At 40.4% G+C, this 15,790-nt stretch overlaps 2 protein-coding genes across 4 annotated transcripts in view; both read left to right on the top strand.

The window, feature by feature from the left end:
* SPATA13 (spermatogenesis associated 13) overlaps positions 1-5,126 on the top strand; it is a 44,896-nt gene extending 39,770 nt beyond the window's left edge. For all 3 annotated transcript variants that reach the window (XM_059493714.1, XM_059493715.1, XM_059493716.1), the window contains one exon: positions 1,097-5,126. In XM_059493714.1, the coding sequence (XP_059349697.1) occupies positions 1,097-1,278 (182 nt within the window). In that variant the 3' untranslated portion in view covers positions 1,279-5,126. The remainder of the gene's footprint in view (positions 1-1,096) is intronic.
* Positions 5,127-8,757: 3,631 nt separating this feature from the next.
* On the top strand, positions 8,758-14,566 carry LOC132070372 (complement C1q and tumor necrosis factor-related protein 9A-like). Its single transcript, XM_059467118.1, has 4 exons — positions 8,758-8,853; positions 10,372-10,563; positions 12,510-12,572; positions 13,482-14,566. The coding sequence occupies exons 2-4, from the start codon at positions 10,398-10,400 to the stop codon at positions 14,285-14,287; spliced, it is 1,035 nt and encodes a 344-aa protein (XP_059323101.1). The 5' UTR covers positions 8,758-8,853; positions 10,372-10,397; the 3' UTR covers positions 14,288-14,566.
* Positions 14,567-15,790: the final 1,224 nt, after the last annotated feature.

The raw sequence follows: 15,790 nt of genomic DNA, 5'->3' as shown, positions 1-15,790 counted from the left end.
TTGCCATCAACCTGTATTTTAATATTAAATTCCAATATCTCTCTAAACTGTCTACTAAATCAGCTCCCTGAGCTTTTTCAAACAGACAAGTCAGTATTCTGTATGTTAAAGAAGAAACTCAAGAGGTAAGGCAAAGTGTTTATTTTTAAGGTTGTGATGATTTGGATGCACAGGTTAAATTATAAATTAGTGCTACAATTCCTTCCTTTGCTTTTACTCAAAGACCGTGTTCTTCTTTACCAATTCTGTGTCTTGTTTAAAATGTTCTAAAGTTCTTTTTGCAAGCCACATTGTTATATTATTTACAATAACAGTCAAAATGGCTTCTTCTGGCATCCTTCTAGAAGGAAGGATGGAACAGAAGCTTGTTTGCCAGGAAATGGCTTTTTTATTCATTTCCTCTCTCAGAAAATAATCACAACACAAACAAATCACAACAGATTTTGTCCTTTTCCATCTTAAAGTCAAACTCAGCTAAATCTCTAGTGTGCTGAGAGAAAAGTGGAATAAGATTTAAGTCTGAGTTTAGGAGTGAAGGAGTTGATGTTAGGTTGTCATCTGTTCATTGGGATTAATGTTCTTAAAGCATTTTCTCTTAATCAATCAACAGGTACCCCTGGAACCTGTCTGGATTTTCAGGGGAGTGGCTAAAGTTTGTAATTAAGAGATTCTGTTCAGAATCCACAAAGCTCAAAGTCTTAAGAACATTAACCCAGAAAAATATATTTCAAATGGAAGAAACAACAGTCTTGTTGGTAGCAGTATTTTACCCAGCCTTACTCTGAGAGTGGACTGAAGTACCAGTATCTTCTGTTTGAAGTCATTCCTTTGAAATACAAGGATTTATTTGTGCAAACAGTATAGTCCAGCTGTGTGAAACTGCTGCTTGTTTTTGGTTATTCTGTTACATTATTTTTACTGGCATTGTTGTCTTCTTAAGCCAAATCAATGCACCAATTAAAAAGTCAAACATCAGAAAACCTGACCTTTAGTAGTTGTGCCATTCAAGATCATGGCAAAATTCATCTTGTCCCCTGGCTCTGTGCTTAAATTTCCCTGGCTGATTCAAGTGCTTTCTCCAACTGTTCTTCTGCAGGTGTGAGCTATAATGGGTGTCCTCTGCCTCCTCTACACCAAACCCTTCATCCCCTTCACCAGCGACACATCACCGTGCCTACCAGCGTTCCGCAGCAGCAGGTCTTTGCCCTGGCAGAACCCAAGCGGAAGCCATCCCTCTTCTGGCATACCTTCAACAAACTCACTCCCTTTAAAAAGTGAGAGGCCAAAGGACCTGGAAGGGCATCAGCACAGAGGGAGACTCACTCCAGAGAAGGACCTTGGAGACATGGTCAAGCTTACTTGAGCTCAGTGAATTTCCCATTTCAGAGGCAGAACCTTGGGTTCCCTTGAGCCAGGAATGCAGCCTTTGTGTTGGATAAGAAGTTTGTCAGGGCTGCTCTGAAGTCCATGTTGCCAAGTGTCAGCATTGCTGATGAAGAGCAGTCTCTCTTCTGACAAAGACAACTTGCTGTTACTCAGAAACAGCAGTATTTGATCTCTGTTTCTTAGTTATGTTGAAGTAGTGATGGAATTGTGCAGGTCATTGTAACATTTCATTTTTCTTAACCTTATATTGATGGCCAAATTTTGGATAGGGAGGAATTTTTCTATAGGGATGTATCAGCAAGGAGTCTTAGGAGAGTTTTCTCCTTCCTTCTGGAGCACTGAGCACAGATCACCCATTAAAATCAGGTGGAGCTATCCCATGTGATTTACCAGCTGGTGCAGAATTTAGTGGACCCTAATCCTTCCTGTCTTTTTTTTATTACATTGCCAAATGGCAGGAGAACATCCCACAAGGCCTTACCATATTCCAGATTGGAACAGGGAAATTTTATTCTGTCCTATAGAAACAGGAACAGAGTGTGAAATGGACTGTAAAGATATGTGCATTTATTGCACACAGGTGGAAACAAGAGGAGCCCAGGGCATCTCAGATTGATTCATTTCAGTCAGAGCAGATGCATGCATGTATGCTCTTCAGTGTAGAGCTTTCACATCGCTTTTTCACTCATTTCTTCACCTGGGAGACTCTTCTTTGTATTTCCAATATGTTTATTTCTCTGTGTAAAAAATACATTTTTATTTTCTCACGGAGATAATGTGAATGTACAAAATCAGAGTTGAGACAGTACATTGTGACGGCTGGCTATGTTACACAGATCTTAAGATTTTTATTCATATAGCTGGACTTAGAAAATGAATAAATTGTAATGTAAATATATGGAAGCGGTCTGGATCCATGCTTCTTGTACACATTCAATTGACAATGGGTTTTGACTAGTAACTTCTTCGAAAAGAAAGAGAAATCCTTACTGGAAGGGACAGAGAAATCATGTGGACCAGAGATGGATTTTTGTCTTGGTGTCATCAGTCCCCATTGGATGAGGAAGAACCTGACTTGATTAAGGTCAGTTCTGGCCAGCATATGCAATCCATGATTTGCATTGCTTCAATTCCTCTGTGGCATGAAATGGATCTGGGAGAATAACTTTTAAAAAGCCACCAGGAAGAGGATCTGATATTTGTAGCACTGATAGTTTCTGCTTGCTTGCTCTCATCAAGGACGACAAGACTGCTGGTAATATGGAAGGAAGTAAAGACTCAATATGATTCAGAACCGATTTGCTATGAATGTCTTTACAATACTTTATCCTATGCTGCTGATTAGGGGCATTACCTGATGATTAGGATAGATCCAAGGGTATTCTTTGACAGTGGGCACAATCAGCTTTGTCATGGATCTGTAATATATGAAAAATAAACAAGGGGCTAAATGCCAGGCATTTTAACAACAGTGTAAAAAAGCCTTATTTTAAAGATGTATTTGTTCCTACTACTATTGTTACCTCCATATTTTTATTTACCATCAGTGTTGTGAAGCCCACTATTAACTAGGTTTTGTGATTTCATAACTTTGTGGCCACTTCTGCAAGGCCCAGGTTTGTGGTTTTGATTTTAAATTACATCTTTTTGACAACTTTACATTTCAAATGCCTTGTGTATATAGCTCAGCAATAAGGCAAAGTCTGGTATGCTCAGCCAAATTGTGCCCTGCATAGTAAATGTCATTGCTTGTGCTTTCCCATAGCAATGGGAGATGATGTAAACTAGTTAAGAACTGGAAGTGCACACTGACATTTGCAATGATCCAGCTGAAAGAAAATGCACAGGGAAGTCAGTGAAAAAAGCTCCTTGTATATTTCTCTTGATGTTTAAGCCAGCCATTGTGGCTCAGATTTTTAAAAATAGATAATTCTAAATGCTCAGTTTAAACACAAGGAGCAGACTTCCAAATGCGGGCATGGATGCACACCCTTACCCTCAAAAGAGTAAGCCTTTTGCATTTCTTACATACCCATTTTTGTGGGTACTTGCCACGTTCAGGCCTGTAAACCAATGAGATGCACGCACGGTGCAAGTGAAGATGATGTTTTTCATAATCACATTTTGAAAGACTTCTTCTAAGTGCAAAAAAAAAGGCTGAAGTTGGATTGCAGTGCTCACCCAGAAACTTTGCTAGCTGGACCTGAAGGCATTATGAGATCCACACTTATATGTGTCTTTGCTGAAACCTACTTCCTTCCAGCGCTCAGTTCTGTGGGGTGCTGGAAAAAAAAGGTTTGGGGATCTTTCTTCTGACATGTCAGTGTCCATGAAGGCTCTTCACATGTATTAGTGCTGGTGCCTTAGCCCTAAAAATGAACAGAAATGTTTGCATATGGTTTTGGATGCAATAGGTTTTTTCTCAAGAACTGAATTTCAAAGAGATAAAAAGAAAATATTTCATGGTGCAGATTACTCAGGACAGTTTTACATATAGTACCCTTCATGTAGACATGGCTGTTTTGTAATGCTTTCTCTGTATTTCTTTGCAATATGACCTTGCAACAGATTGAAGATCAAATATAGCAAGACAGGCCAAATTTATACTACACCATAGTCTTTTAAACAAATTATAGTGAAATGAAAACACGTATTATTCAACAATTAAGACAAATATTTACTTGGGAGTTAGCCTCACTTCAGAGTCTGTGGGAAGGAGTTGCAACTAAAATGTAGAAGTTTGAATTGTAGCAACTCTTGCCCTGATTCTCCTTCTCGTGACAAAACTTATATATAGATCTTCAGAAAGCTGTGATAGCAACATCTGTTCTTTTCCACTTGCATGCTTTAAGTTACTATAAAAAATTCTAGGGCAACAACTGAGAACATTTGTGCCTCATTTTGATAAAGCCCAGCCAGAGCCTTCCTGATGGCCTGCTGAGCAGATAACCTCCGACTTTTTGCATGAGATGCAGTAAAATATAATTGTCCTCAAATGTGTTCCCACTGAGTTAGGAAATGCCAAACCATAATTGCATCCAACTCAGAGCATTTGATGTATAAAATAATAAGATTGTTTTACAAGTGGCTCTTGCCATGCTAAATTTCACATTGAATTTTAGTGGTCAGTGTAAGAACTGAGTTCAAAGACAGACTTCTCAAATGTTCCACATTTTTGTTGTCTTTTGGAAATAATTATATCGCAATTTTGGAGCCAAAGGTCTTTAGCCATAACTAACACAGTACCTTTCTCTGACTGCCTTTCTGCTTTCTTTCTATATGTGTGGCATTTGTATGTAGCAGATGCCTTCTAAATGATCTCTAATTTAAAACTCTTTGTTGTAAATACTAGGGATAACTTGCATATATATTTTATTTTGGTAAGTGTTTTGTAACATTATACCTTCCATACATTGCTTTGTGCACCTCACCCTGTATGTGTGCTGTTACACATGTTGTAAATGAAGTGTCCTGGCTGCAGAGCAGAGGAATTGGCTGTTGACAGCTGAAGTACAATGTATAGGACAGCAGTAGCTTGATGTGCATTTCTTCTGGAGTAACTGCATTGCAAGGTTTATTTACTCTTTGAATGTTGTTTGTCAAATGAATCTATTTTCTGGAAATAAGTACAAACTTACATTCCTGTTATTTTTCTCTTACTGTACATGGTTGAATTAAATAATATACAAAACTGAATTCCTCATCTGTGTCCTATAAAACTTTATGTGCAGTTTTAAAAATGTGTTTTTTTTTTATTGTCTACAAAATTTCCTTCATGATGCAAAAATGTCATGTTTCTTCTAGTATTTTAAAGAAAAAAAGTCATACCATGCTCTCTTCTTTTCCCAGTAACAGCCTCAGTACTTCCCAGCACAAGTTCATGTTAACAATGCCTAAGCCTGGTTCTGGTATTGAACTCTTCATTGTTCAGGCAAAGCCCGTGCTTGTTGCTGTCTCAGCCTGTGATTACCGTGCTCTACGTTGTCCTGGCAGAGGCTTCACACAGTACCCCTTGCAATGGTGCAGGTGCAGCTTCTGTGCTCATAAAGCTCCTGCTAACAGAGGATGGTGACTTAGGTATTGCAGGGCAGGTAAGGAGGGTTTAATTTCATTTTCTTTGGAACAAAAGGAAACCCATTTAAAGGGGTTCACCCAAAAGGCATGTTCTGCACATGTGTGAACAGACTTACCTGTCTGCTTGATAGAGCAATGGGCAACACAGCTGGGGATTTGACTTCTCTGATTCAGGGAAATTTTGTGTCTTATTATTCTGATAGGGAAGAGGGCCACGTCTAAAAGGTGTGCCTGTGTTCTTCCTGCTCCAGGCTGTGTCAAAAATTGTGTTTTGCTGAGACACACCAGCTTTAACAAAATAACATACTTTGCTGAAATCTTTTCATCAGAAACGTTTTGATGAGTGCAACTGCTGGCACAATAGTTGGTTTGCTAATTCTTTACCCCTCTTTCCAACATCTGGACTCTTATATTTCTTGGTTAATCTCACAGCTGAGAGTTTCTGCCTCCCAAGATTGCTGCTGTGGTGGGATGTGTGCTGAGTGCCTCAACATTAAAGTGTAAGGCACAGTTTGAATGCTTAGTGAGATAGATGGGATGACATAAAAACATACCCTAAGCAAACATTGGAGTAGGATGTAGCAATCAATAGGCTTTCTAAGGACCCTGTGGTTCAACTGGCCAGGGTGAGCTCATTTGTGCCTTTTATTTCATGCTTGGGCAGTCAGGCTAAATCCTCTAAATTGTTCTGTGCTTTCAGCTTTTAAGTTCTTTGAGAGCTGATCTATCAGATGGAGCTTTTAGTTTGCACAGAAATAGCACTGCTTGTCTTAGATTGTTTTTTGTTGTTTAGGTTTCTTCCAAAGGCTGCAAATCATCTGTGCTTGGTAACAGAGATAGGGACTCAGACTGTTTCATGTCCCAGAATCAAAGGAGAAATGAAAAACTCAGCAGTGAAAAACAGCACACCACGTAGTTTGTAAGGAAGGCACCCAAATACTCCTTATAATAAATGTGTTTCTAAATGCTTTACAAAATCTAGTTACTCTAACTAGAGGATATGTAATTGTGATAATATGATGAAGCTGTATAAACTGTTAGCACACTTTTTTTGTTAATCTTAAGTCCCTGTTTAGTTCACTGCAATCAGAACTTGTCCGGTGCTTGGAGCTGAGAACTCACCTATTGCCACTATTAGGTATTTAGGCTCTGATTTCAAAAACAGACGTGTGTGCATGTGTGTGTGTGTACATGTGTTTACACCTGCACCTCCTTTGTAGACTCCATGGGGCATCCCCAAATGTCTCTACTGGCACCTACAGCAGGTTGCACCAGACAAGTGACCCACATCCATCACGCCTTCCCTCTGTTTACATTACATCATTGTCTGTTTACAACTCATCATTACATCCTACATTTCTGTTGTGCATCTTGGGGGGGATTGGGGGTGTGTATGTGTGATTGACACCCGGACAATATTTATTTGAGTCATTTTAATGTTTGAAGCATTCAGAGTGGGACACCTGCATTGGCAGCCAAACCACTCTGTGGACAAGCAGAGATTGGAAAGTGTCCATCTGCATCACTGGAGTCGTGAAGTTCAGAAGAGCAGATCTGAGAAATAGGAGTACCACTGCTCTTCAAGGGCTGAGTTCTCTCCAACCACAAGGTGATGTAGGATTTATCCACTGTTTCTCCCAGGGATTTCTTTTCAGGAAAGCTGACACTGCATAAGAGGAAAGGAGGAGCCCCAGGTGCACCATGGCCTCTTCCTATAAGCACACCCCAGACTTTAGAGGTACTTACTTACTGAAGAAGTGTCTGGAAACAGCTCTGCTAATAAGGTCAGGTATATCTAATTAATCATCATGGTCGTTGCTGTCATATTCATCTCCTAACAAAGGTAATTAGCACAGCAGTCAATCTAAAATCCTCTGCATCTCCTGCCTTTCAATGTTTTTTAAGAGCAAATTATGAACTCTTCCTCCCGTGTAATTATTTTCAAATAATTATTCTGTAATGAGACAAGGCACTAAAAAGCAGCTGAAGGAATTGCTTTTTCTTTAAGGCAATTTCTACAGCAGTTTTCTTGGTTGTCTGCTAAAAATGCATCAAACCAGACTAACTGCAGAGTCCATCAAGGTATAGGTAACTAATGAATTATTCCTAACTGGCAGGATGGGCTGTTTTTTAATGACTCAAACTTTTAAGTGAGAAAGGAGGCTGAGGCTAAGCAGGCTTAGAAAATTTCAGATGGTGTTTAATGGGTAAAGAGAGAAGGATTGTTCATTGTGGCTCTCGTTTCTTCTTCTCAATTAGCACAGCAGCAAGATTAATTTGGCTACAGAAGTTCATTCAAGTAGAGCAGCGAATTGCTGCCCATGGTCCCTCCTTTCCCCAGGGCGCGGTGGACAGCATGCGCCAGGTTCAAGCCAGGGCAACTCAACTCTTGCAATATTTTGGCGTCGCCACAGGGTGGTGGTGAAGATCTTGCAGAAAACTTCGTTTCTCTGCCGGGCTGAGGGAGCATTCTTTGATGTTTGAAGAGTACACGTGTCACATCTTTGCAGTGCGGTGACACCCTCAGACACTGTTTGCAGTCACTTGAACCAACAAGGGTGAATTAAGGCCACTTCCTCTAACACATTAACTCACGTTACTTTTGGTTTTGTCCTTCGCTGTTGATGATCAGCATTTAGGGAGTTGATGATAAGCTCAGTTGACTTCCACTAGTCCTTAGACAACAGCAGTTCCAGTAGTTTCAAAAAGACACAGTTAAGAATTGAGTTATGGCCTTTTTCAAATGAGTTACCACTAATACATAATTTAGTAGCCCAATAGCTTTGACTGTTGCTTGAATAGGTAGATAGGGAGCCTGCTTATTACACATGAAAAACTTTGTAATTCTATTTGTTCTATTTCTAATTTAACCTTGTTACTTCTTTTCCATAATCACCTAATAATTGTAATGCCACATTCTTAGAATATTTTGGTTTAATTTCTATAGTCTATGTCCCTAAATCCATTGTAAATTACCTGATTCAAAAATTACCTTCATTACATATTTTAGCAGCACAATAATGGTGTGAGACATGCCTTCCATCCCACAAATCATCCTGTCAGAGGCTAACATTTGTGTGATATATTTGTACAAAGGAACAGGAAATCAAAGCCTTATTAATCCATTTTAACAACTTCCTTTTATGTAACAGTGGTAAAAGCCAAAGTACAGAGCACTTCAGCTTAATATTGGAATAAATAGAAAGATTCCACTTTAAACCTCTGTTTTAATTATTGAACAGCTCTCAAAATTAAATCACTGACCTTTGAGAATTTAGTGACCAAACAAGTGCTTGTCCTCAAGGCGCACATCGGAGTGTGCTTTCCTTTACATGAAGTTTCCACACTCAGTTTAAAGATGCCCAAGAACACTGCAAATACCAAGTGAACAAGGTAAGAACAAAGGTCCTATATAGATGATGATGATGTCAGGTTGTAGAGAGGATGTATGGGGACCAACCACACTGTCTATTCTTTAGGCAGGAAATGCTTCCCTACACAACTGGGAATGGGGTTCTCTGTGGACAAGGACTGTCAGACTTCTCCATCATAACCTAACAGTGTCATACAGAGCCCTTATTCCTTTTGAACTCTTACAATGTCCTTTGACTAAGGCAGCAAATATTTATATACCTCAGAAGGGGCAAATGTTTTATCTGTTTTCACTTTTCTTCAGTGCCAACCAGCAGCAGCAGACAAAGTGAGATTTTTCTGGTTGGTGATCAAACATGTCCGAGTAAATCCATTGGCAAAGACACCATAAATCATTTCTAATAATGATTCCAAAATGGGGAACTTTTCTAAACACAGAATAAAAAGAATAAGGAGCATGTCCCAAAGCTAAAGACTTACTCTATAAATTAGATTAAGGGTGTAATTATTCTTATTGTGGACATACTGATGTCTCTCTAGATTGGTACTTGTGTGCATTTTTTCATGAGAGTGAGAAATTGTGGTGAAGGGATTAAAGAGAAGACATAATTTTTTAGTTAATGCTAGTTAATATTGCAAAAGAAATACTGATCTTACTCCTCATTAATAAAAGAACTAATTCCAAAGCCAGTTGTGTAACATTTACTCATACTAACAATCACTTTTACCTGTTTAAGTACTTAACCTATATAGCTTCTGTGCATTACATGTTTCTAGATATTAATTCCAAATAAAATAGGCATTAATTTTGTTGCTATTTGCTTTTTATTCCTCAGTCTAATCTCTTCCAAGCAATTGCTCTTGCACTCAATTAAACCAGCTGTGTCCAGGATTAAGCCTTAATGTATTACAGTGGGCCTATATTAAAAAACATTATATAGGAGGGACTCTCTAGTGAAAAGATAATATAAGATGGAATTTTAGTAGCAAAGTTACATGAATTGGGAGCACCCAGCTAAAGACTTGTTTTTGCCAAAAAACTCTCTTGATCTCTCACACCTTTGCCCTCATCTCACTCTGCTCCAGCTCTAAACCATCTGAGGTCATTCACTTATTAACCTAGTAGGGGACTAATTTGAGTGAATAATAATAATTTTTAAAAATTTAAAATTTTAAAAGTGATTGCTTTTGCTGAATGAGGGGTTGAATTGCCTTAGCTCACTTCCATGAGACTATATCTTGGAAGATGAAAGGTACAACCACGCAGTCACAAGTAGGTGCAGGGAGAACTGTGGATGGACAATTGTGTAAAGCTAATATTTTAAATGTAGAATGATGCCAGGACTGATATGTCCGTTAAATAATTATTTAAAATAGCACTCAGTAGTCTCCAGGACTGTAATAAATGCTATAGAAATAAATAAAACAAAAGAAGAGACATGGTGAAACCCCATTTCCTTATTTTCCTCCCTGCACCACCCTGCATTCCTTTCTAAGGTAGGCATAGGCAGATGTACTTTTTCTTCTTAAACATTTCAGCCAAAGTCATATAACCTATCTAAAGAATGAAAAGCTGGATTGTACTGCTGGCTATTGTGGTCAGCACAGCAGAAACCCAGAGCCAGGACGTCTGCACCCAAGGGTATCCTGGCATCCCTGGCAATCCTGGGCACAATGGCATACCTGGTCGGGATGGACGTGACGGGGCAAAAGGAGACAAGGGAGATACAGGTACTGTGTTCAGAATGAACGATTTAATATATCAAATGCAAGGCCATTCACTCCCAAATTTGTCTGTAGTAACTCTCCATGAATGGGATTATTCTGCCTAGCTGAAATGAAAACATTTCAGACATTTGTCATTTACCTGTTTGAAGAAGGAAATATAAAAAAGGGCATAATGAAAGCAAGACAGCAAATACTATGGAGATGTCAGGCTCATTGGATAAAAACTAAAGTAAAAAAGGCTTTACTTTCTATCATGGGAGTATTTTCAAGTGTATTTGAAAATTTTAAAGTCTGCAGACCTACTCCTACTCCTCTAAGATAGAAATTATATTTCTGCAAAGAGCTTCAAGCCCACTAAACAAAAAAGCAACAACTGATACCTTGTTTGGTGTAGTAGGAAGTACGCAGTGGTAAGAAGACTTCTCTTTCTTATCTAAATTATACATTAGTAGGACTTGATTCTGAGTGTGCCTACTTGCTGTAACTCGAAAGTCACTAGAGTAAGTTCAGAAATGGAGACTATTGAACAACAATGTTAGCAGGCTATAGCTCTATTATAGCAGGCTATAATAGAGATTTGTGTGAGATATCAAAGCCAGCGATAATCTCAGCATCATAAAGCTAATCACCCCCTTAATACCTTAAGCCTTAGGTTAATGATGGCCCTTGTGTCCATGTTGGAATATCAAGGCCAGGGTTGCACAAGGTGATAAATCTGCAGGCATGTGGACATATAACACTTCATCACCTTTTAAAATATAGAAAGCAATGAAGATTTCCATTAGCATCTTAATAGGCACATACATTTAACTGCCCTCTTTTTCTGTATGCAGGGTTCCAGAAAGGTTGGAAAACCAGAAAACCTAAAGCTTTCATATTTTCATTTATTTTGTAAAGGCCCTTCCTGCACTCCAGTGAGTTATCATGATACCATTAGATTCTGATAAACTCTCCAACATTTTTCCTAAATTCATCTGTTATGATGACTGTACTGACTGTTCTTTGTTTGAACAAAGTGCGGTGAATGCACCATTTTTACACTCTATATAGATACATCTTTGTGGTTTAATACATGAGAATTAATTTTGGTCCTTACCAAGTCAGTGAAGTTTCAGCAGATGCTGGGATGCACCCAATGTGCAGGAAACTTCTAAAGAACTGTTCTCTGGTCCACATGACTGGAAAGCTACTCTTGGAATATGATTACAACCAAACTGCCAACTCTGTTTTTCTTCTGTTGCTGCACTCAGGATGTATTCAGTTATTTGATCATGGACCTCTTGGGCATTGGTACTACAAAAATCACTTCTATAATTGCTCTCTGTAGAGCAGTGGAAAGTCCATGTCATGCTAGGTACAGGGATCAAGAGTGTGAATGCCTTCCTCAGCTTTATAGGCAATATTATTCCGCTGTAATGATCCATTGCCATCAGTTAAACTCCTGCACGTCTCTTCTTGAGGTGGGAGTTCACCATTCTTAGAATCACAGAATCATTACAGCTGGAAAAGGCCTCTAAGATAATCTAGTCCAACCATTAAACCAGCACTGCCAGGCCCACCACAAAACCACATTCTTGTCTAACTGCAAGGCTTCCTGCCCCAGCAATGCTTCTTGCTAAATTTCCATGGATGGATGCAAGAAGAGAAGTTTTTACACTCATGATCCTTGCCAAATTATAACAACAGGACATGTCTCAATAACTCATCTCATTATGCCAAGGATTTCATCTGCACCCCAAAAGCACCATCCTCAAGCAGAGTTTCTCTGCTCTTTGTCAATCTCTCTGTAAGATAAAACTACCAGCAGTGGCAGACACTAAAAGTCAGGAGTAAGCTATGCTTTACATTACTGTTTGGCCAGGATTGAGGAGGAAAGATTAAAGAAGGACTCTTCCCAAACTTTCTGGTAATTTGTTTAATGAATATCTGTGTTTTTATTTCTGTACTAGGTGAATCAGGAATTCCTGGAAGTCCAGGAAAAGATGGTGTCAATGGAGAGAAAGGTGAACGAGGTCAGAGAAGTGCTTCAATTTAATATTTGTCTATGAACTGCTGCCCTTGTGTTTGTGAACTCATCATACAATCTCATCTAATTTAGATTCTCTCATTTCTAAATTGAGAACAACAAACTGTACAAACAGCATTATCCCCAAAAAGAGAAACCAAAGGCTGTTGAGCAGAATTGACCAGCTTCTTTTCTTGATGGATTGAGCATAGTTCTTTATGGTGTCTTTTGTCTATCAACTGCTAAAGTGCCTTTCACATCATGAGATCTTCACTTTCAAAACCTTGTGCAGCAATCAGAGCAGTTTTGAAGGCTTTGATCTTCTAATCAGTGATGGATGAAGGACAAATAAAGCATAGGGTGGCAAGTAACCAGGACAAAACACCTTTAGTTGTGCTGCAGTAGCAACCTGTGTGACCCAGGAGAAGTAGAAATTATATGTAGAAATTATAGAAACATGTGACAATTCAAGTCATGTTCAGGGTGTTGTAAAAAAAACCTCTTCCTCTTCCTCTAATTAAATTGTGAACCCTCTCATCCATTCTATAGACCAAAGGATGTAAAAAAGTGTGGACAGATGTTGCTTTTGTATGAGATGATGTGAGCTGTCAGTGTTATCATCAGCCCATAGATAACCTTCCTTTCTTTGAGTTTATTCTTGCTGCTGCCAGCCAGAGCACCTGTTTTCTAACAAAACAGCAGGCTCTTCAGACATTATGCTTATCCTGTACTTAAATGTATGAGAAAAACTGTGTGTACAGTGAGCACAGTGGAGTATGCACACCTGCCCATGTGTCTCCTTAATGATGAACCTCAATTTGTGCCTTCCAATGGAAGATCACAAGAATGTTGTGGAGTTGTTTTGTTTTGTTTTAATTATTATTTGGTTTTGGTTTCGTTTTTTTTTTCCCTTTAGGAACCAATGGGACTGTTGAAGAGAAGGGGAACAAAGGAGATAAAGGAGAAAGAGGACCACCTGGGAAACTGGGACCAAAAGGATTTATAGGATCAGTGGGTTACAAAGGTCAGAAGGGAGAGCTGGGACTGCAAGGACAAAAGGGGTTAAAAGGAGACATTGGACCCATAGGTCCAAAAGGGACAAAGGGTGAAATTGGCCATCCTGGAAGAGTTGGTTTCCCAGGGCCGATTGGCCCGATTGGTAATCCAGGTCCTAAAGGCAATACTGGAGGTATAGGGCCACAGGGTAACCCAGGAGTTCAGGGGGAAAGAGGCTTGAAAGGAGACCAAGGAGACAAGGGGGAGGTAGGAGCCCCGGGAGTCCTGCCAAGGAGTGCTTTCAGTGTCGGCCTTACAGCCAACACCAAGTTTCCCCCTCCGAATCGCCCGATCAAGTTTGACAAGGTGCTATATAACAGTCTGAATGACTTCAGCTCGGCCACTGGCAAGTTCACCTGCAAACACCCCGGCGTTTACTATTTCACCTACCACATCACCGTCTACTCGAGGAACGTGCGAGTAGCTCTCGTTAAAAACGGCATCAAGATGCTGCACACGGTGGACAGGTACCAGAGCGGGGAGGACCAGGCCTCGGGAGCCGCCATCCTCGAGCTGCAGGCAGGAGACGAGGTGTGGCTGCAGGCCCACCAAGGAGAGGCTTTCAATGGGCTCTATGCAGATGGTGATGATGATACCACCTTCTCTGGGTTCCTCCTGTTCAGCACCGCTGACCCACTGGAGCCACTGCTGCTGCACACCCCATAGCTCTGTGTTATCCCCAAATGCTGCGTGCCTGAGCCCTCCAGCCCTCCCTGAGAAAGCAGTTATCTGCTGGAAAATTTCTGCTGGATTCAACAGAAAACGCTTGGTTTCAGGAACAGCTTCTGCAAAAGTGAGGACAAGACTTCAGAGTCCACAGTGCTAGGCTTAACATTAGTGGTTTGGTGACTTACTGAAGGCATTCACAGGGGTGTGTACCCCAGTTCTGAAGAACAAATTTTAAAGCAAAGTGGGATAAAATAAAAGACAAAACTTCCGGAATTATGTTGTGTGGGATATCTTGTATAAACAAGAAGCAGCAGTTACTTCCAAGCCAGTTTATATCTTCCAATGTGGCATGTATAGATGGACTTCAAACTTGGTTAGTTTCCATCCAACAACATTAAAATAATTTTTAAACTTGAAATTAGTGTAGTTTGATAGCTCTGCAGAAGCTGCTTGCTGAATGGTACAAGCAAGTTTCATTGTTTCATGTACAGCTTTTAAATATGGTTATTTTCTCTCTGTGCAGTCACAGGTCTGAAATTGAACAAAATGGAGTGATAGGAGGAAGGGCCATGTGGATTCTCTGATGTGGTCAGATATTGAAGGCCAGTGCAAAAATAGAGCATAAATCTGCTGTACTTCAGAATTAGTTGGTGCAAAACAAATTCTCCCAGATTAAAGATAACATTTAATCAATACTGAAGCAGCCATGCCAGAGAACTGGTCAAGAGTTATTTCCTATGCCATGAACCAGGAAATAAAATATGCATAAAAATTCTGTCATTTTTCCCCCCAAATTTTCTTTTTCTTCTTCTTCCCCCTCCCCCCACTCCTTTTCTTCTAAAATTAAAAAAAAAAAAGGGAAGTCTTATTCACTTCTCTTAGAAGAGAATAAAGTGGAGATGCCAATGGAGATGGGTCAGCATCATGAAATTCAGGAGAAATGCAGTGTAAGAGCTTAAGGCCTGGAATCCCATCATCACCTCGGGGTACCAGGGGAATGTGGGCACGTTCCCACAGTAGTTGAACCCGAGTGTGGATCACGGAGCCCAAACGGAAAGGGCACGGTGGGTTAATTCAGGAGGAACAGCTGCACTTCTCAAATGACAGCGAGGGAGATACAAGGACACTCAGGCGGAGGAAACGGCTTTGTGAAATTTTCAGCAAGAGGAAGCTTCCTCCCGTAAGCCACACGCCGCAAGTTTGTATCACAGAAACATGTAGACCGAAAAACCATTTTAAAAGGGCCTTAGGTATTACTGGAGAACGTGTAGGACAGGTATCAGCCGGCAGAGGCCCCGGTGCGGCCGGGTCGTGCGCTGGTGACCCGGGAAGCGGGGCAGGCTCAGGGAACGCTCAGAGCCCGGGGCAGAGGCGCCCGGCGGGAAGCGGGACAGGCTCAGGGAGCGCTCAGAACTCGGGGCGGAGGCGCCCGGCGGGATGAGGGCCGTGGGCACCCGGAGCTCCGCCTCGCTCCGCCTCCTGCTGCCGCTCCACCCCTCG

The sequence above is a fragment of the Ammospiza nelsoni genome, chromosome 2 (genome assembly GCF_027579445.1).
Source record: "Ammospiza nelsoni isolate bAmmNel1 chromosome 2, bAmmNel1.pri, whole genome shotgun sequence".
Taxonomy (NCBI): domain Eukaryota; kingdom Metazoa; phylum Chordata; class Aves; order Passeriformes; family Passerellidae; genus Ammospiza; species Ammospiza nelsoni.
The sequence above is the reverse complement of the archived record's forward strand: the minus strand, read 5'-3'. Positions and strand labels throughout refer to the sequence as shown.

Coding starts and splice junctions, on each gene's coding strand:
- LOC132070372 (XM_059467118.1), top strand. CDS start 10,398: ATGAAAAGCTGGATTGTACTGCTGGCTATTGTGGTCAGCACAGCAGAA. Junction 10,564..12,509: donor AGGAGACAAGGGAGATACAG/GTACTGTGTTCA, acceptor TTTCTGTACTAG/GTGAATCAGGAATTCCTGGA. Junction 12,573..13,481: donor TGGAGAGAAAGGTGAACGAG/GTCAGAGAAGTG, acceptor TTTTCCCTTTAG/GAACCAATGGGACTGTTGAA.